Source organism: Argiope bruennichi, chromosome 2 (genome assembly GCF_947563725.1).
Source record: "Argiope bruennichi chromosome 2, qqArgBrue1.1, whole genome shotgun sequence".
NCBI classification, from domain to species: domain Eukaryota; kingdom Metazoa; phylum Arthropoda; class Arachnida; order Araneae; family Araneidae; genus Argiope; species Argiope bruennichi.
Window position 1 is genome coordinate 131,765,916 of NC_079152.1, and position 20,953 is coordinate 131,786,868.

The 20,953-nt window shown below is 27.3% G+C and overlaps 1 protein-coding gene across 1 annotated transcript in view; it reads left to right on the plus strand.

Moving 5' to 3' along the window:
• Positions 1-20,953, plus strand: part of LOC129961899 (KICSTOR complex protein SZT2-like) — a 138,000-nt gene that overhangs the window by 68,215 nt on the left and 48,832 nt on the right. Inside the window, exons 38-47 of the mRNA XM_056075527.1 lie at positions 920-981; positions 1,696-1,760; positions 1,888-2,014; positions 2,165-2,289; positions 2,849-3,013; positions 3,747-3,843; positions 4,840-5,007; positions 8,514-8,714; positions 15,108-15,271; positions 16,757-16,922. Coding sequence (XP_055931502.1) covers positions 920-981; positions 1,696-1,760; positions 1,888-2,014; positions 2,165-2,289; positions 2,849-3,013; positions 3,747-3,843; positions 4,840-5,007; positions 8,514-8,714; positions 15,108-15,271; positions 16,757-16,922 — 1,340 coding nt within the window. The remainder of the gene's footprint in view (positions 1-919; positions 982-1,695; positions 1,761-1,887; positions 2,015-2,164; positions 2,290-2,848; positions 3,014-3,746; positions 3,844-4,839; positions 5,008-8,513; positions 8,715-15,107; positions 15,272-16,756; positions 16,923-20,953) is intronic.

The following is a 20,953-nucleotide window of genomic DNA, read 5'->3' on the forward strand; positions in this document are numbered from 1 at the left end:
CATAAAACTGATAACAGCTTCAGTGCAGCTGTGCAAGAAATTCCAATGTACAATCCCAAGAATAATAGAAATAGGCAACATTCTTCTCTAAATGATGATCTTGATCCCTCTCCCCCCCCCCCTCTTGATTAACTAAATGAATGGTAAATGGAAGAGTGAAGAGCACTGAATCAGTAATTCTCTTGGATAGATTACATTTTTAATAAAATAAAGTTTTTCCTTTTATAAATTTATATGATAAAGAGATTAAAAATAGGATATGATACGGTAATTATAAATTTATATGATAAGCATAAGGATTTTAAAATTTGATGTTATGTATGTTTAAAAACCTATGGTAAGAGTTTTTTAAATTTAAACATAAATCATTTGTCATGTCATTAATTCTTAGCATTCAGCTAGAAGCAGACCACTGTGTCTAAGTAGCTTCCAAGATACCCCCTCCTTGCATCATCCGCATTGATCATGAAACTTTTAAATAGCTCTAAATTTTGGAATGAAAATAATTTATCATGAAGGGAAAAAAAGAGAGAAAACAAAACTATGTGGTATTTTCTATTTTGTAAAAGTAGACAATCTAATGGTTATGGTGACTATAGTTTCATTCAGTATAGTAGTAAAATAAATATAGGAAAAGATGAAAAGTTTCTTTGATCTTCTAGCATTGAAGGATTTTAGATTGATTTGTATTGATTGATTGGCTATTATTTATTTACTCCAATTCTATCAAAAATGAATTTTATTATCTTGATGAGTACTAATATGATTTTAGTTATAATATAACTGAGCTAAATTAGATCTTTTATGTTGAAAGTATCATAAATGCATAAAAAATTACTTTTTTAAAAATAATGTTGTATTTTTTCATACATAAATACACAATTACTTTTTTAATAGTTCTAATGATTTTTTGAATTAGATTATTTGAAGAGTACTGTGATTTTGATCATCAAAGGAATGGAGATGATATTTCTCTTGTTGGTAAGTTTGAATACGTTGTGTGACCATGCAAAAGGATTTTATTCTTCAAACTCTTATTATATGTAAATATTACTATTTTTAATATTCTCAATTGGATATGATATGAAGTTCATTTCATTTATTTAGACCATGCATTAAATATTTCTAATCCATTATTTGTTTTTTAGGAGTTTTTTAAAAGTATTTTAATAGTTAATTTTTTTCCCTTGAAAATGAAATCTGCAAGAAATGAAAAATTACTAATATTGTTATTACTTCCATCTTTGTGCAATTCTGTTTTTTTTAAATAATTATTTTTATTAAATAGATGATAATGGATAGATGTTGCTTTAAAACGTTTAATTATTGCTATTTTTAAAAAAAATAATATTTATTAAAATATATCCACTGTAATCTAAATCTGTGTTTTTTTTTAAATGAGAACAAAAACTTTAGTTACAATAATCCTATTTTTCCTACCACCTACTTTTATTATTTTTTTTCCTTCATTCTTTAGATATTACACATATCAGACAATTATAGCAATTTTTTTAAGGGGAAACGTTTCAGATTTTAGAAATTTTTTTGTCTTTGATGCAATAATATTTAGGTCACGTCCTAATTCTTTTTATTTTTCAGATTTTAAAGAATCATTCCTTACATAAAAACTTTGTTTTACTAAATATTGATTTAAAATCAGTAGCTGACGATGATGTTTAATTTGTTTTTATTTAGATCGTTACAGTTCAATGCAGAGCTTACCCACGAGAGGTACTATGTCAGAAATTGATTTAGAAAATGTAAGTATCCAGTTGTATTGAAGTATTTTTTTTTGTATTATAACTTTTTTGATTAAAATGTGTGTAGTATTAAATTTGATTCAAAACTATATATATATATATTCATTCTTGGATTCGTTTATAATAGGACTTTCGTCCTCGTGTAAATTCTGGTGCCTCTGACAGTTACCGTCAAGATTCTATTTCTAACACATCTGCTTCAAGGAGGCATCAGAAATGTGTTGCCATGTATGTACATGGAATCGGGGAAGTAGGTAAGTATAACCACATTCCCTGAAAGAAAGTAATTTTATTAATGTTTATTATCTTTTTCATTTATTTTTTTCATGTATTAAAAATATGAACAAGAAAAATCATATTTGTGGAATTTATATTGAAATGTATTGCATTTTGTTTTCTATTAGGCAATGAAATCAGGAAAGATCTGGTGCAGGTACTTCAGAATCGATTGAATGAAGGTGTATTGGATCAAATTAATATGATGTTTTGTCGTAATCCCTCATGCATGCTTACTCCTGAAGATGTTCAGGTATTTTTATTTATTTAATTTTTGTTTGTTTGTATGCTATTTAATTTTTGTTTGTTTGTATGCTATTTAATTTTTGTTTGTTTGTATGCAAGCTTTTTCTAACAAATAAGATAAAATGAAAGACAATTTGTTGTTTTTAATTTTTTTCTGTAAATAATTTTAAGGATAATATGTCTTATTACAAGTGTTATATAGATATGAAATTTTCTTAGTCTTTATATTGTATCCTAAGCTAAAAAATGTTTGTTTCAAATGAATATTAAGATTAGAAATATGAAATTTAGTTGGAAACTTTATGTTATTAATGGATGTGGAATAGTTGCATATTTGTATAAAATTATTTGACTCTATAAAAATTTTCATAAAAATCTTATACAATTATATGAAAGTACAAAAAAATATAGAAAATATTTCAGAGGAAAATTGAAAGTTATTATTATCAAAGGATATTTTAAGTTATTCAATGGGAATTATTTCATTGCATTTTCACTTAAGTTAATATATAGCATTTTTTATCATAAATAATTTATGAAAGTGTCTATTTTTATTCTTTTCTCAGTTTATTCAAAACCCAAGTAGTCCTCCTGCACATGAATTGTTTTTCACATTGCCAGTGAAGCTTCTGGAATATGCTCATGCAATCCATGTGTATTTGCGCCAGAATTTGTTACATTTCCTCTACACTCCAAAGTATACTGATAATAGAAAGGAGACTCATTTCAAAGTATGAGAAATCTTGCTAGTTTATTAATTCTTTATTGAATTAAAAACTTATTTACTGTTTTTGTATATCATTCATTATATGTTTTTAAAAACTGCCAAAACTTAATTGCCTGTAAAAGGAAGAAAGTGATATCTCATTTTCATTTCTAGTTAATTTAGTTTAAAACTTCGTCATAAAACTTCAATTAAATCCTGTGTAGATTCTTTTCAAAATTAAACTATTTTATTTCCTGTATACATGAACAGTGTTTCTGATTAACACTGCTTGATTATAATTTATAGAAGAAAAAAAAAATTTCCTTTGTAACAGTATGTATATTTATGTTTAAATAAATTTTTCGAACTGATAATGGAATAAAATTATTTTCCAATAATTAGAGAGATTTCTCAGACCAAATAGTTTTGATGGGTCATAAATTTTACAATATGATGATGGCTTATTACAGTTATCTGTTGAGTGCACTTAATATGCTAAATAATTTCATAATCGAGGGGTGAAATGTTTTTAATATGTTTTTCAATTCATACTAAAAACTGAAATTTACTTAAACCTGTTTGAATTGTTTATTGTTTTTTTAAAACTTCTATTTATGTATTGTTTGCTTAAAAAAATGATGTATTTTACTATTAGCCAAAATCATGATATGCAAATTACATATTGGTTTTTTATTTTACACATTTTTAGGTTTTTATTCGTCAGCTTCTTTGTTTAATTTTTTCCATTGTTTTTAAAGGTTTATTGGGATAATCCCCAGGAATGGGCTCAAACTGATGATAATGATATATTTATATATCACCCTCAGCAAGCTTTAAGTCGCCCTGGCGGGAAAGGTAATTCTTGTTAATGATATTGTACAATAAAGCCGGTTCTTTAATATTTAAATTTTCTTATTTGTATATTTACCTTTTCTTGTGCTCTTATTAATTTAATTTTAAGGCATTAGTCGGCAATTTTGTGAATCTCAGTTTTCTGCTGATTTATTCAAGTATTTATACTCATGTCAATGGTTTAAAAATGCATTTCATCAATAATTTTCATGCAAACAAAAATGATTTAATTTTTCTTATTTTTATTCTTTAAATTGCTTTAGCTCAATGCTGGCATCCATCTAATCATTTCATGAGACTAAATAAGTGGATATAATAATATTTGCTTTAAGAAGCTTTTGAATTGTTAGCAATGCATTCTGGGGATTATGAGAATAATTACACTTATTTAAACCCTTAATATTTTGATATGATAAGAATTTATTATATGATTTTAGTAATTTCTTCTTTAGTATATTTTTCATAAAATTCTTCATTACCTATTTTAATACATATTACACCAAAATTTACTTAACTGTTCCATTTGCAATTAATGGATATCTAACTGAATTCAGATGTTTACTAGTGTGTGTGTGTTTTCTGTTTGAACAAAGGTATCTTGTTGCAAGAAGATGAAATAGTTACTGATTTTTGAATAATTTATCTACATATTAAATCGTCTTTACTTTTTATGTGCATAGGTCAAATTGAATTTGATAAAATTAATAATAAAATATGTTCCCCTTAATATTGGTGTACATACATAATACATTGTACACCAATATTAAGGGGAACATATACATTGGTGTACAACATAATTTATGTATAAAATAATATATATTTTATAAAAAAATAAATATTTTTTATTTTGTATAATAATTTAATCTTTTATATAATGTTACAAGATAAAATGTATTATTACATTTTCATTTTTAAAGACTTAGTTTATTAGTAAATCAGATTTGTTTATTTCCTAAAGTAATAAAATATTAATTACTTTATTTTTTAACTTTCTTACAGGAATAACTTGTGTCATTCTATCCTTGGTTACTGGCCAAAGGAAACCATTCCATACTTTAGAAACACAGTCACCTAACCCTTCTGCATATCTGGATGGCTTGACTGAAAATGATCATTCTGATCTCACTGCAATTTCATACTATGATACAAAAAGTGAACGCTCTCCAGGTTTGTATTCTTTCATTTTAAGAATAGTATGCTTTTTATTTTAGATATTCATTAAAATTGGAAGGCATGAAAAATGACATTATATAAAATGTTTCATACCTTATGTTACACATCTTTAAACAGGGTGGAGATAGAATTGGAAATCAGGAAATTTTATCCATCTGGAAAAAGCAGGGAAAACTTTGAGAAATTTGTTGAAATTCCCAGCAGTTAGGGAAGATTACCAATGAGAACATTTTATGCCAAAAATGCGCAACATTGGCAATTTTGCACTATCATTTCTCTACATCGAAAGATCGTGCTTCTGCTTGATCATATTGGCTTCATTGTCTCTGAAATTATCATAACAGATATGAAAGACAACTTTCTTTCAGAAAATGATGACTTTTTTGAATTTCGTTATAATTAGATGAACAATAAGCTGAGAATAGGCTAATAACAGTCTGAAAGAAACTTTCATTAACAGAGAATTAGTAAATTTTGATTTGACCTGTTCACAATTTGCTCCAAACCGTGCAATATGTTGTATTTTTGTTAAAAATGACTAATGATATTTTCTCTTGACAGAAATAATGTTGAGAAGGGATATACAATAAAGATTAATCGATCAATAAAGATTATCTAGTGGAGAATATGAAAGAACAAAATGCTCATTGCAAGAAGAATTATTTGTAACAGCATCTAAGCAATTGGTGGAATAAGAAACTGTAGAGTAATAGAACATTTGAGGAATTCACTTGACAAATATAAAGAATAAGAAGAAAGAAAGAAGGAAAAAAATTAAGTAAAGATTTGACAGAAAAAAAGAAGAAAATGAAGCATAGTATCAGTTTAAAGAATTAAAAGAGAAAAAAAATAATTAATTCTTGAGAAACTCAGAAAGAGAGTTTAAGAATTGAGGAAGAAATTGTAAGTTTCAAATTTTTGTAAAAAAAGCTTTTAAAACTTTTTAATTCACTTAAAGTAGGATTGGTTGTTTTAAATGAAATGTTTTTTTATTAGTATTTTAACCTCTTCCTCCCCCCATGGCACACCTCAAAAATGGGGTTGAAAACCTTCCAGTATAGTAGTTGGTTTTCACCATCTTAGTGGGTACAGAAATGGTGTGGGTTTGGCTGCACCCCCATTTTACCGATGATGGAATGTGTTTCCTATGGGAGGGATTGTACTGCATTCTGTGATGAAATGAGATGGAAGGTGGAGGAAGAGATGTTTACATTTAATATTTTAGTATATCCAAATTATTCAAAGATTTATCAAATTTAAGAATGTGATATTTCTGTGACATTCTTCCCCACATATGTAATTTCCTGTTAATCTTTTCCTTTAATGTTTAATCTTTTGCTTTTTTTTAACAAAATAATAATAAATAAACGATATTTTGCAATTTATCATATGGTAGAATTTACTACCGCTGAAAGAAAGTAGAAGTTCTTCCTTGTTTGCTGAATATCCATCAGGCAAGATGCAGAGAAATATTCATCAGAAAAAAAATGAAGTCCTAGTTCTGAAAACCTTTTTCCATATCTGAATCTTGTAGACAAAATGAAACTGCCTGTAGTGCCAATGTGACTAATGCTTAAAAGCGCCATTTGACTCTTACCGATAAAAGATCTATAAAAAAAAGCATTCATGCATCTAAGATATGCTGCAAAGGTTCATTAACCATTAAAAAAAATGTTTGATAAAATATACTAGTGAGGTATGTCTATATAAATAAAAATGTTAATGCTCATTTATTCAAAATCTTAAATCTCTGTAAGATCTTCACTGATTATTTTCAAATTTTGATACAATTTTGCATTCAAATATGTGGATGTTTTTATATAATTATTGTATACTTGTCACATCTGTGAAAAATAAAAACATGTTGCTTAAAAAAAACAGCCCTATCTGTTGGACTTAAAAGCAACACACGCTATGGTAAATAGTATATGATTTCATTTCAATATTACTGATTTACAATTAATTTGCAATTTCCAATTTTATAATTCCATTCCAATGTTTTTAATAGCATTATTAAATTAAATTTTCATAGATTTTGATTTATTTCCATTTTGATTGAATTATCTCGTGTGATATTGCATTGGAATTCAGCCATGTCATTAATCATCCAATTTGGATGTTAACTGCATGTAAAAAAGTTATTTTAGAAATATACAAGTTACAAATACTTATTAATTAATTAAGTACTCTTATATTTGAATCTTTTGATTTTTCTGTCTAATACAGTCAAGTACATTGGCAGTAGAGTAGATGGATGAATATAGTCTAGCAAAATAATTAACTCTTAAAGTTGCTGAACAGATGTTAAATATTGGTTATTGATTGCATTTAAAACTAGGCACTTTTTAGAAGGATCTGGTTTGCTTGGGATATTAGCTATATTTTCCTCATGGAAAGTATGCTGCAAGTTCCTTTAAAATGGTGTCTATATTTTATTTGGAATATGTGAACACAACTAATGGTATGGTAGCTCATTTGAAGATTAATTGAAGAGTATTAAGGAGTAGTAAATATAATTTTTCAGCCTGTGAGATATTGATATCTTAGAGGACTTTAAACAAAAAATAAAATAAAAAAAGTTTAACTTCATTATTATTGAAGAATTTGAATTGATAAGTAAGCAAACGAAATCTTCTTTTCTTGACATTCAACAAAAGAAAAAAAAAAATGCAGAGGATTAAAAATTTATAGCAATATCGAAAAGGATTTAAATTTCATGACAACAATGGAAATTAGTGTTGCAAATATTGCATAAAATATTTCTAAAAATTGTCAAAATTGAAGACAAAATTTCACAGCTAAATTATATTGATAGAAATATGCATTTTTTAAATTTTGAAATAGTTTCAAAATTATTTTTATATAGTAATGTTTCTATAAATTATCTATGTAAAAAAAAAAAAAAATCATTTACTTTTTTAATGAAATTTTCAAAAGATATTCTTAAAGATGAATATTTTCACCCTTCAAATATGTCAGTGCCAAATTTAACCACTCAGGATCCATCCAGCTTCCATTGTTACATGCACATTTGCTTTTATTATTAGTATATATATAAATTAAGAGAGCCTAAGAATTAAGGAAGTTGTATTTCAACGTTAATGAAATACTTTTTACTGCATATTTTTAAAGTTGTCTGAAAGAAACTAGTGTGTCTATAATTAATGAATAACCTATGAGAAACCTATAATTTAATATAATATATTACATATATTTTTTTATCGTTTGTTTTAAAATATGCATCTTAGTAAAGAATTATTTAAAAAAAATAAAAATAGTGAAACAAATGGTGACAAAAAGTCTGTTACTTTTTGAGTTCTCAGGTGTATAAGATATTTTTTAGAGAATAATATAATGTTTACCTATACAGTGTTAATATATTCTTGATATTATTTTGTCCAATTTAGAAAATGTCATTGAACTTGGAAAAGAATTTCCGATAAAACGGGGTAATTTCTGCTTTGGTTTGTCTAATGCTATTTGTCACATCATTTCTTCAGGTCCAGTAGCTTTGGTGAGATATCAGCTGTGGTATGTGGGAAAAGACAACATTGAATATCTGAAAGTACAACTGAAAAGTGCTATTGAACAGGCATTGTGGGATCTTTTGTTGGAATATCGTGCTCTCACATCACCAACTTCAGAAGCTGCATTCTTGGATGATTCAATTTGCTATAGTGAACCTACAACACCTATTCGAAGTATGGCTAATTAAAAAAAAAAAAAAAAGTTATACCTCTTTAGGTAGAATAGGGATTACTTATGGCAAAGATTTAGATATTTTTATAATATTTATGCTTTTTTTCATTACCTCATCTTTTGATTAATCTATATGTAAGGAAAACAAAATTATGCTTAGTTTACAATTCACTTTTTAAAAATTTATTTTCGGTAGGGTCTTAATAGTAAGCTTGATCAATTTAGCATTTCTTTTATCATCTTTCATTTAAAAATGCCACTAGGACGATTTAACAATTAGCACAATACATATGAATTTAATATATTTAATTCATATTTGACTGAGATAAATATGTAAAAATTTAGCAAATTTACACGGAAATTAAATAAATTTATCAGTACTGTGTTCAGAATACTTTTCAAATATGAATGTGTCATATTTTGAAATAAGGATGTTGCCTCAGAAAAAGTTTAAACAAAGAAGTTTTTTTTTCCTTTGAAAGTATGATTTTATTTTATTAGTTTTGTTTCTTGTTCATTGCAGAAATAAAAGCACACATTCCTTAGAAAATTTTGAAATTGCGATTTGTTTACTGTTTGTCAATGGATTCCGAGACGACCACATTTCAACGATTCCGTCTCATTAAGGGATGAGGCACAAAATGATGAGCACATTTTCGGTATTCACCTTTGACCTTAGATTTCCTACATTAGATACTCTTTAGTTCAATTTTTTTTTTCACATGTATGTGAGTGTTGTGTCGTTTCTGACCGCATTTTATTTTAATTCAAATTTTCATATTGATATGGCTAATTCAAATGGCAAAAAAGTTTTAAGGAATGGTACAAAGAAAATTTTAATAATTATTTCATGTTATTTGTTTAAAAATAATAATATTCTTAAGTAGAAAAATCATTAATAATGTTTTAATTATATCAAAATATATAAAATATTATGTATTTTAAAGATATTATTTATAATATTTTTAAGAGGCTCCATATTTACAGCAATTCCTTAAATGAAAATAAAATGTTTTAAATAGAACAAAATCTGGATTATCCATTGTTTTTAATTTTAAAATATTGTCAAAAAATTCAATAACACATAAAAAAGCATTTCAATATAAAAAAGATCATTATTATTTTATAAAAATGTTAATTAGCAAATTTTAAGAACAGAAAATTTTTATCTATTCTTTATAATTTAATATTTATGCCTCTTACATTAAATAAAAATTGTTCTGAAATATTTTACTGTGCATTAGTACCTTTTTCCTTCTGTATTGCTAATTATCTGTAATTTTTACTTCTCATAAAATCACAAGTCTTCATTGTTAAATGTAAACATCATCTCCTTTTGTCTTTCATTTCACCCCTATTTTGATTATTTAAACCCATCCTAACGCATGTGCAAAGGCGCAGAGGGTTTTAACTATCTGTTGTCGAACAGTATGTGTGGGCGTATATTAACACAAGCAAAAGGTATATTTTAAAACGATTTTATTGATGAAGTGTGTGGCCACTTTAATGTAAACAAATGCTTCACTGTGTACAGATAAGCTTAGTAGAGTAAATGATTAGCAGATGTTAGAGTATATTAACTATAAATTTACATATTTTGCTGTCCTAAGATGTTGATCACAGCATTCATTGTGTCCCTAATTATATTTTACGAGCTTTTGAATGATGATTGATGAATGATTAACAATGCTTACCAACTAACGTAAAGGTTTTAATCTTAAATTAAGCTATGAATTTATTTATTTTTATAAGTAATTAAATTACATATAATTTTTTCAGTATATGAGGAAATATAAAGGCATTAAAAATAATCGAATGTTTCTTTTCCAAATTTGTTCTTGTATTATTTTTTTATCATATATCTTTTGCAGTGTCTAATGATTAGTGGGAAATAAGCCAGGCCATACCCAATTTCGGCTGAACTAAAGTAATGGGCAATATCAGTGGTTTACCATGCTGAGGGAATGTGACATCATCAGTAGGAAAGGAACAATCTTATTTTGAACATTTTTTTTTTATAGACTGTGTCCATTATTTTTCCTTTCAACTAAGTCTCAAGTTTTAAAATGAATTTGACAATTCAAACTGCGAGAAAGAGCATCTTTACAAATTTTAAAAATACTGTAGTTGCAAGTGGAGGTTATCAAGTGATATCAACAATTTGCCAAAAGACTGAAAGTGCTTAAACCTATTGTGCTTGATCTAATTCCTTTGCTATGTTTGATTTTATATGTGTTGCATTTTCTCTAATCACTGAAGGCATTGAGCTGGAAATCGAAGTAAATGCCAAAAATTAAATTCCCAGGAAAATAATAATAATAAACTAGAATAATAATGCTAGAAATAATTCTTTTAACAAATTTGTTTCTGTAAAAGGAATTTAATAATTAGATAGAACTCTCTCCATGTATAAATGTGATTTGAAACTGGAAAGTGAAACTAAGGCATCAATTTACCAAAGTTAGAAATTCTGAAGTTCTTTCTAAAATAAAACTCATTTAGCAACAAATAAGATGCAAATATATCATGAATATAAAATTAAAAAATCTTAAAAATTTTAATAGTATTTAAAAGTGGAACTATTTTGAAAATTGTTTTATATGCTACTTGCAAAAATATCTTGTTTTATAACCACACAAAAAAATATAAAGAAAACTTATATGTAATCATTTCAAAAAACTTAAAAGGTCTAATATAGCAAATCACAGTTTAAAAAAAGAGGAGTATACAAATTGAAAAATTAATTAAATTAAAATGGATATTTACAGTAAATTTCTTAGTAAACAAGTTGATATTTTTTGTCAGAAAATCAATTATTATCGATCTATACATTGTTTTTATTTTGCATATTCTTGCATACCTTGCTCACCCCTAATGCTTTTTATACCCTAGTGTCTTCTATCTACTTATTTATGTGCTTTGGGAAAGAGCTTCAGTGTTATTGTAGTCTTGCTTCTAGAACAAAAGCTTATGGGCTAAATTCTACTAAAAATCTTCTTTATGAATGGGTTTAATGCATGCTAAATACATGGTTAAATATTCTTTCAGATTGAAGTACTCACACAGAAGTCATTTGTTCATAGTTAAAAAATGATGAGGTTCATTTCAAAACAAGCCATTAATTCAAATAAATTGAACTTGGGTGTTTCAGAATAGGAATAAATATTTCAATTTCTTTGTTTTTATAGTGTAGGTTCGACTTACTGAATAGTAAGTGTACATTGCACTATCTGTTCCATTTCCCTTCTATGATAGACATTAGTCTATTCAATAGGGGTTCCAATTAGTCTATCCAATATTCAATTCGATTGATGAGTGATAGCCCTCTTAAATTTTTGATATATTCTTTATCTATCTTTTAATTGAATAGCCCATTGTAGGAATAGGGTATAAAATTATTACAAAAATCTTTAGAAGAACTTTTTTCTGTGTAGTTTGTTATTCTGGTTATACACATTTCAAAAGTAATTACTTGCAACTTTAAAAAAGTTAGCTTCAAATCATGTATTTAAATTTAACTTGCATTCAAATAAACCAAATTAATAGCATTTGACAATTATATTATAAATCCGAATTCAATAATGCTAACGAGTATTTTGTATATCCCAGCAACTTTTTTTAAACAACATTTTAACATTTTTCTTACTACATTCAGTTATTTCTCACTATATTCTTACTACTAATGCTTTACATGTAAGAATGTCAGGACTTATGTGTTATATTTAAACATGAGATAACCTATGGTACATTTTGCATTACAAATGGAAAAGGCTTTTAAATTATAATAAATAAATACAATATTTCATAGCACACATAACCATAAATAACTAAACTTATTTTTTTATTGAAAAATATGATAAATCAATAAATAATAAGAGTAAATCTTAAAGATATTAGTGCAAATGAATTTGGTTTTTTAGATACATTTTATCAAGATTATTTTGTATATGATGCAAATATTCTTGACCTGCTACTGTACTCTTCAATGATGATGAGACATTGAAAATTGTTCTGAACCATTGTAATGTGCCTATAATTTTCAACAGTTTAAAATGTGCTTATATTTCTTTTGAATGCACATATTGAGATTGCAAGAAGGCATGCAATTTTTATTAGCCTATTCATTTTATAAAATGTGCCAGCAGCTTGAGAAATATATTGTTGCAGTCATAATAAATTTTTTGCTTTAGATATGTCTTCTTTTGAAAACGCTATGTATTTTCTATATAATATAATTATTTATTGATTATTATAATATAATTTATCAAAATCAATAATATTTTTCATTTTTAAAAATGCTGATTATTTGTGATGCCAAGATTTTTATGTTTAACAACATCCAGGACTTAAATAAAGGGAAGTTGCCAGTAAGTAAAAAATTAGAAAAAACTCCCATATAATATTTCCTTTTCCCCAATGTGGGAAGGATAATCTTCCCTGACAGGGGAACTATGTTACCACCTTCATTTCTGTTGCACCTATTCTTAAATTCTGTCAAAATTTTTAATACCATAGCTCATTTGTGACAGTCATACGAACTAATATGGAGAAAATGCACTAATTTTTCTAAGCCAGTGACTACTATTTAATCATTGAAAAAAATAATAATAAGATTCATTTTTGACATTTGCTTCATTTTCTGTGCCATTGCTTTTCATAATTTAGTAATTTTTTTATATTCGAACTGATTTTGTTGTTATTTTTATGATTTAATGCATGTATTTTTCAATATTCTTTATTGTTGTTTTTTATATATTCATATCTGTTGGAAAATTATTTCACATATATCGTAGAATTATAAAAAGATATATTTTTAAAATAAGTTATTTTTGTTTGGATTATATTTTATATTTGTTAAATAATTAGAAATATGTGATGTCTCATATTTTTGTGTTAAGATAATGTATGTTTCATTACGAGATAATAAACAAATTTCCTATTGAATACTGCTAGATAACTTTGCCTATTCTGATAGATGTTTTTGAATGTGGTTAGCTTTCTTTTCATTCTGATTTTAACAAATGCAATGCTTTAAAGTATTCTCATTGCAATTTAACATTTATTAAGTTTAATACTGCATAAAAAAGATTACTAGCATTTTTAATTACTGGGTGATTCAACAATATTTTTTTAAATTTAAGTTTTAAATAATTTTTAAAGAATAAAATAGATTTAAGAAATGAAAAACTAAAATGAAAATGAACAATTCAAAGCTAATGAATTCTTATTATTTTGTGATGTCAAATTATTGAAATTTTATGAAAATTTTATAAATAATTCAACTTTCTCTTTTTAATGTATCCTAAAACTTAATGAGTTACTTAATTATATTACATTTCGCCGTTTTTTTTTTAAAGGATCATTGATTAACACTCAATTCAAGAATATTTTGTTGTAGAGAACAAATATATAAACTTCAACTTTTTAATTTAAATTGATATCATTATGATTGAGTTAAGTCTAATTGATAATTAGAAATATAGGTTTATTATGACAAACATAATGGTGATCCTAATTACATCAAAAGAAAGATTATTTTAAGGTATAGTGATTTTTATGTTATTTTTACAATTAAATAGAAATTTGTCAAGATTCGCTTCGCTAAAAATTCTTATATGACATTCACTGGTTTCCTTCACAAGTAAAACTGTTTTAATAAAAATTAGCATATGTATATAAATATTTATTTGTTCTGAAAGGCTTACTTTTTTTTAATTATTAATAAACAATCAATTGAAGAAGGCTTAAAATTCAAACCAAATTCAATTTTCTTTTGATAAGTTACCATCATGAAATAAGTAAAAGTATATGAAATTGGATATTATTAATTTTGCATAACTTTGAGTAAATTTTTAATATTGGTATATATAATACTTCCACAACAATGTATCTATTTTGTCATAAAGTTGATTTGAATTTACATTAAAACAGGATCTATGTTCTAAAAATTATGAAGAATCGACAACAATAAGTACAATTCATTATTGAATAGTAGCAATATTTAAGGATTTAATTTTTTTTTTTTTTGCTGAAATTCTTTTAGTTTTCAATTTAATTTTTTTCATTCCCTTTCTATTATTTTTTTTTAAACTCCAGGTGTCTTTCATTAGGCTTTTAAAGCATGTGAATTTTTCATTCTATCTTATTGCTCTATTATTAATGTGCTCTGCTTTTATAAAATCTCATATTCTTCCTTAACATTTTTTTACAATACACATTAGAGATTTTAAACAAAAAAAAACCTACATGTACTAAATTCATATCATTATTTGAGTAAAGTCTGACATTTTTGAAAATCTGCTGCATTAAATACAGCTAAACATTTAATGATTTTTTAGTTTTGTAAATTCTGTTTTTACAAAACTGTTACTAAAACTATTATTTGTAATTTTTAGTGCGTCGAAGTGGCCTTGTAAGCATTGATTCTGGTTTACAAGTAAAAGATATACATTCATCAATTAAACTTCATTCTTCCAAAGAGATGTCATCTTCTGTTCCAGATATCGCAACAAAAATGCACTCGTCTTCTCCACTGTTAAAAGAGGCATCTGCTTTTAATGTAAGTTCTTTCATTTTTAAATGAAATCTTATTGTTTGCTTTCAGTATATTCTCAGTTATATAATATGAAAAATTATTGAAAAGTTTTAATACATAGTTTGTTGTATACATTTTTTAGATTTTTTTTATATAACACAGAAAGGTTTATTGTTTGCCATCATTATATAATATATAATTTTTGTATTGTTATTTTTTAATTTATTTGTTATTAAGGAATTGTTTATTAACATTCTCAAATGCTAGGAAATCTGGGAAACTGAAGAAGAAGAAAAAAAAATGTCTCACATTTTTAAGTGTAGTATAAAAAGACTAAGTGTAGCATAAAAAAGTATGACCATTTTAGACAAATATCCATTAAAATACCATTTTATAGATAAATGTAATGTCATAAGAGAAATTCAATTTTTCCTTTAAAAGAAATTCTGTTCATCAAAATGCTGTTTGTTTCACCATCATAAATAGAAGCTGATTTCCAATTAGAGGGACTAAATGGTTGGCTGCCTAAAGCCACTTGACTAAGGGGCAACCAAGTCAATTTAAGAATTTTATTTTTCTAGTTGTTAAATAAATAAGTTTATGATAAATACAATTCTATGATTAATTAAATATTAAGGTAATATTGACATTTTATCAGTTGTTAAGTTTTCTATATGTTTCAGGATATGCACTTATTTAATAGAATATTCATAAAGCTGAACATTTTATATATTAACATCCAAAACTTGGGTGTCATGTGGTCTGGAGTCATTGTAGATAAATATAAACAAATACTTAACCATAACATATATATAAACTTTGAATAAAAAGTATTAACTGAAAATAAATAATTAACTTGTTAAAAATGGGCTGAAATATGAAACTAAACAGATCATCCTATTAAAAGATAATGTGTGCTGACTAAGGCCAAAACTTATCATTAACCATTCTAAATCTTTTATCAAAGTTTAATCTTGCACTTTGTTTTGTTCTTACTTTTTGTAATGTTTAAAAGGAAGATTTTTCTTTTATTCTTTTTGTTTTTAAAATTGTTTTATATTTAACAATAGACTTATGATATCCTGTTTTAAAAGTTTCTTTCTGATTTGGATTTTCTTCTTATGTAATAATTATATCTGTCTAAATAATTGTTTTCTTGTTTAATTTATTGTAATAAAATGACTAATTGAAATTGACTCTTGTTATGCTTATATTTCTAATCAATGAATTACTTTCAATAAATTGAATTACATTTTGCATATTTTTAAAAAATGAAAAACTTTGAAAAGTTGTTAAAATTTATGTTCAGAAAACTATATAAACTATGAATAGTACAGTTAATATATTTATAAAATAATTCATTTTAAGGATTTGTATCAAAATGTATGTCTTAATGCAGTCATTCTTCACTGGTATAGAAGTCAAAAATTTATATTATCAGTTGTACATATATTACGCAAATTTATTATTCTTTCTAATAATATAATATAAATGATCTTTCATTTTTAGTTTGGGAATAAAGGCCCTTTGTCTGCTAAACCAGAATTCAATACTCAAGTTCCCAATCTAAGTTCCCAGTTATCAGTGCCTACATCTTCTAAATGTGACAAAAGGAATTTAAATCCTATGTTCCACTCCTCTTTGAAATCTTTCTTGGAATTTGGAGATAGATTAGGTTTGTTAGTTTCTTTTATTTATTTATTTTTTGTTTTGTTTTAAATATGACTTTAATCAGGTCAGGAAGTTGTTAGCATTTATAGATGTTATGGATTAGGTAAGAATTTCAAGTGACAGCGGACCACCCTCAATATTATCCAAACAGACCTGAATGGAGAACGAAAGTTTAGAATGCTATTCATCAATGGAAACAAAGAATTCTTCAGTTGTTTTATCTTCGCAATATTATGCCTGTATAAATGGCAGTAATATGCCATAAGAAATGTCAACACTTTGCCATGGTCTCCACTATTTCCAAATGTGCAATTATTTTAGCTGGTTGAAATAGGATTTTTAAACTATTAAGCTATAATCTCCATCATGATATAACCATTGTTAATCTTTTTAAGCTGCTACTGCTGCAAAAAAAAAAAAGTTTGTATGACATTTTAAAAATATATGATTAGATTCATGCATGTATTTTTCATCTTACATTCAGTAATGTGATTAATAGAGAAATAGTTCCATCATGTTTAATGTATTGCACTTGTTTTTGTTTGATAAGTAAGATATATATATATATCAAAATATTTGAAAAATATTTTTGTAATGTATAAAAATAATTTTTTATGTGGTAGATAGGGAGGGATAAAAAATAATCTTCCGTCATTGAATATATATATAACTCTTTACATTCAAGAAATGACTATGTCCCACTTTTATTGTTGCAGCAATTCAAGGGGGGGAAAAAGAAAAGTGCAAAAACTATTAAAACCTTACATTGTAGCTAGATATTACTTTTTCAGACACAATAAATTAATTTGAATGTAAGAATATTCTTAAATACTTCATGTACTTGTTTTATAAATATTAAAATTTTTCAAAATGTGTATACAATTATTTATGTACTTTTACAAACATGCAAATAGAAGTATGTAACCATATGTCTATTTGCATGGTTGTTGATTAATGAATATTACTGTGAAATTATCACAGAAATGTGCAAAACTAAAAGACTTCTTTTAAATTCTTCTTCTAAATAATAACTGAAGTGCATAAAATTTTAATAATAGTCTCAATGAATTCAAAGAAATTCAATTGTTATCTTCTGTAGGGCTAGTAAAAAAAGTATTTAGCGCCCAAACCGGCGATAAATGACTGTTTGTTTCGCCAACTGGCGATAAGCATCAATCATACCTACGGAGATGAACTTTGCTCTCCTACAAATACGAGTGTCTGACTTCCTGCCTTCGCCAGCTGGCTTAGAACTTCTGCCTCATGCTGGTTGATGGAATTACGGCCAATGTATCATGATCTATATTTGTTAATTTAATTTGTAATTAAAATTTATTTTTGTTATTTACATGGCTGGCAGTTTTTATTAAGGAAAAATGTTTTAATACTTTAATTTAAAGTAAATGTGGCAATGCGTGTTAAACCACGCACCAAACTGGTGACCCGGTACTTTCGTTTTTACTCTTCAAAAATTTGCGAAGTCCAGCCTCAAAATTTTAAAATATGCTCAAATCAGATTTTGGTGATTGAGCTCTTCAATTACTTTTCGTAATGGATTATTGTGCCTAGAAGTAATGCATCAAGGACCAGGTATGTGCTCAAATTTTCTGTTCATTTCTCTGTGATTGGTCAATATTTCATTTCCCCATTATTTTGGCTAAGAAATCGTATTATTTATATTCAGTATTATTTTTCGTGTTATTTTTTGTATTCGAAGTATTAATTTCTTATTACTTTCGTTTTGGCTACCATGTTTATTATTATGATTCTTAACTCCTAATTTTTTAAACAAATGTGTAATTTTAAATAATCCTAATTTTTTCTAATACTCATAAATATTGTAAAAATTATCAGTTTTACACATAGAGTAACCAAAAATGCTTAATTCTGAAAACGAAACTGTCAATGCTGACGCTCCGGTAGAGTCGCAGGTGTCCCATCTTTCGGTGAAAATACCGCCGCTGTGGAGGAACAATATAAAATTGTGGTTCATCCAGGTGGAAAGCAATTTCGCTTTAGCTAAAATAACCAATGATCTTACAGAATACAATCATTTGATTGCAACTATTGATCCGGAAACTTTATCAGCGGTTGCTGATATTTTACTCACACACCCCGACACTAACAAATATGATGCGTTAAAGACTCGACTTATAGCCGAATTTTCCGCTTCGGAAAATGAACAGATCCGTCGACTGCTTTCTGAACTACATTTAGGCGCCGATAAACCATCGCAGTTACTCCGAAAGATGCGCGAACTCGGTGGTGGCACGGGCATAAAAGACGATTTTCTCAAAACTTTATGGCTGCAAAGACTGCCGTCAGAAATGCAGGCAATTTTGTCAATAAGTTCTGAACCCCTGGACAATTTGGCCAACATGGCTGACAAAATTGCCGAGGTCCGTATTTCCTCAACAGATAGTACCGTCTTTGCCGTAAGCCGAAGCGCGGAAAGTAATGCCATGCGGAAAGCTTCCACTCTGGATGAGTTTACTGCACTCCGAAGCGAAATCGCCGCTTTAAGTAAGCAAGTACAACGGCTTTCCCGCAACAGAAGCAGAGGCCCGTTCCATGGGAAAAACAGACAGCGCAGTTTTTCGCGTGGGCGTTCCGGTGATCGTGGGAGAAAATTCTATTATCATTCGCGTTTCGGAGAAAAGGCACTGAAGTGCGTATCGCCTTGTTCGTACTCAACTAACGCGGATCAGGGAAACTCGCAATAGCGACTGTCGATCAACCTACATCGACGGCAGCCGCGCAATCGTATCGTTTGCATGTTTTTGATAAAAGATCCCATTTCGAATTTTTGATCGATTCTGGCTCTGATGTTTCATGCATACCTCTCAACAAAAAACAAAAAAAAAAATCTAAAACCTGATTTTTTGCAACTTTTTGCAGCTAACAACTCCAAAATTTATACTTATGGATCTAAATTATTAAATGTGGACTTAGGTCTCAGGCGAAATTTCCCATGGAAATTTTTAATTGCTAATGTGCCTGTTCCAATAATAGGGGCGGATATTTTACAAACATTTGACCTATTAATAGATATCAAAGGGCGCAAACTTATTGATAATGTAACTAAATTTACCCAACCCGGAATAATTTCAAAATCAACAGATTATGCGTCTCTAAAACTTATTTCTGGTGAATCAATATACCATAAAATTTTGGAAGAATTCCCAGAATTAACAAAATTAACATTTGGGTTAAAACCTGTTAAACATAATACGGTGCATTTTATTGAAACAACAGGTCCGCCTTTCCATAGTAAACCTAGAAGGCTAAATCCAGAAATGTATGACGCCGTCAAAAAAGAGTTTCAGTTCATGATGGACCAAGGCATATGCCGACCATCAAAATCACCTTGGTCATCTCCCCTCCATGTTGTTTCCAAAAGCTCAGGCAGCATCCGTCCTGTGGGTGACTATAGGAGATTGAATGCCTGTACGGTACCGGACCGTTATCCCATACCCCATATCCAGGATTTTTCCAATGCACTCCACGGAAAAAAATATTTTTTCAAAACTTGATATAGTCCGTGCTTATTTTCACATACCAGTGCATCCGGATCATATACAAAAAAACCGCAGTTTGTACACCATTTGGACTGTTTGAATTCCCATTCTTAAATTTTGGACTATGTGGGGCAGCACAAACTTTTCAGCGATTCATGAATGAAATCCTGCGAGATATTAAATTTTGCTATGTATATTTGGATGATATTTTAATATTTAGTTCCAGCCAAGAAGAGCATAAAGCTCATTTAAGAATCGTACTAGAGAGATTAAATACATATGGACTAACCATAAATGTTTCAAAATGCATATTTGGCGTCTCAGAAAAATTAATTACTAGTTCGGGAACTAAACCTTTACCCGATAAAGTTCAACCGATTTTCAAGTATCCGCAACCAAAAACAGTAAAAGATCTTCAAAGATTTTTAGGTTTTTTTAAATTTCTTCCGTAGATTTTTACCGAACATAGCAAAACATCAGGTACATTTAACTTCATATTTAAAATGCGCAAAAAAGA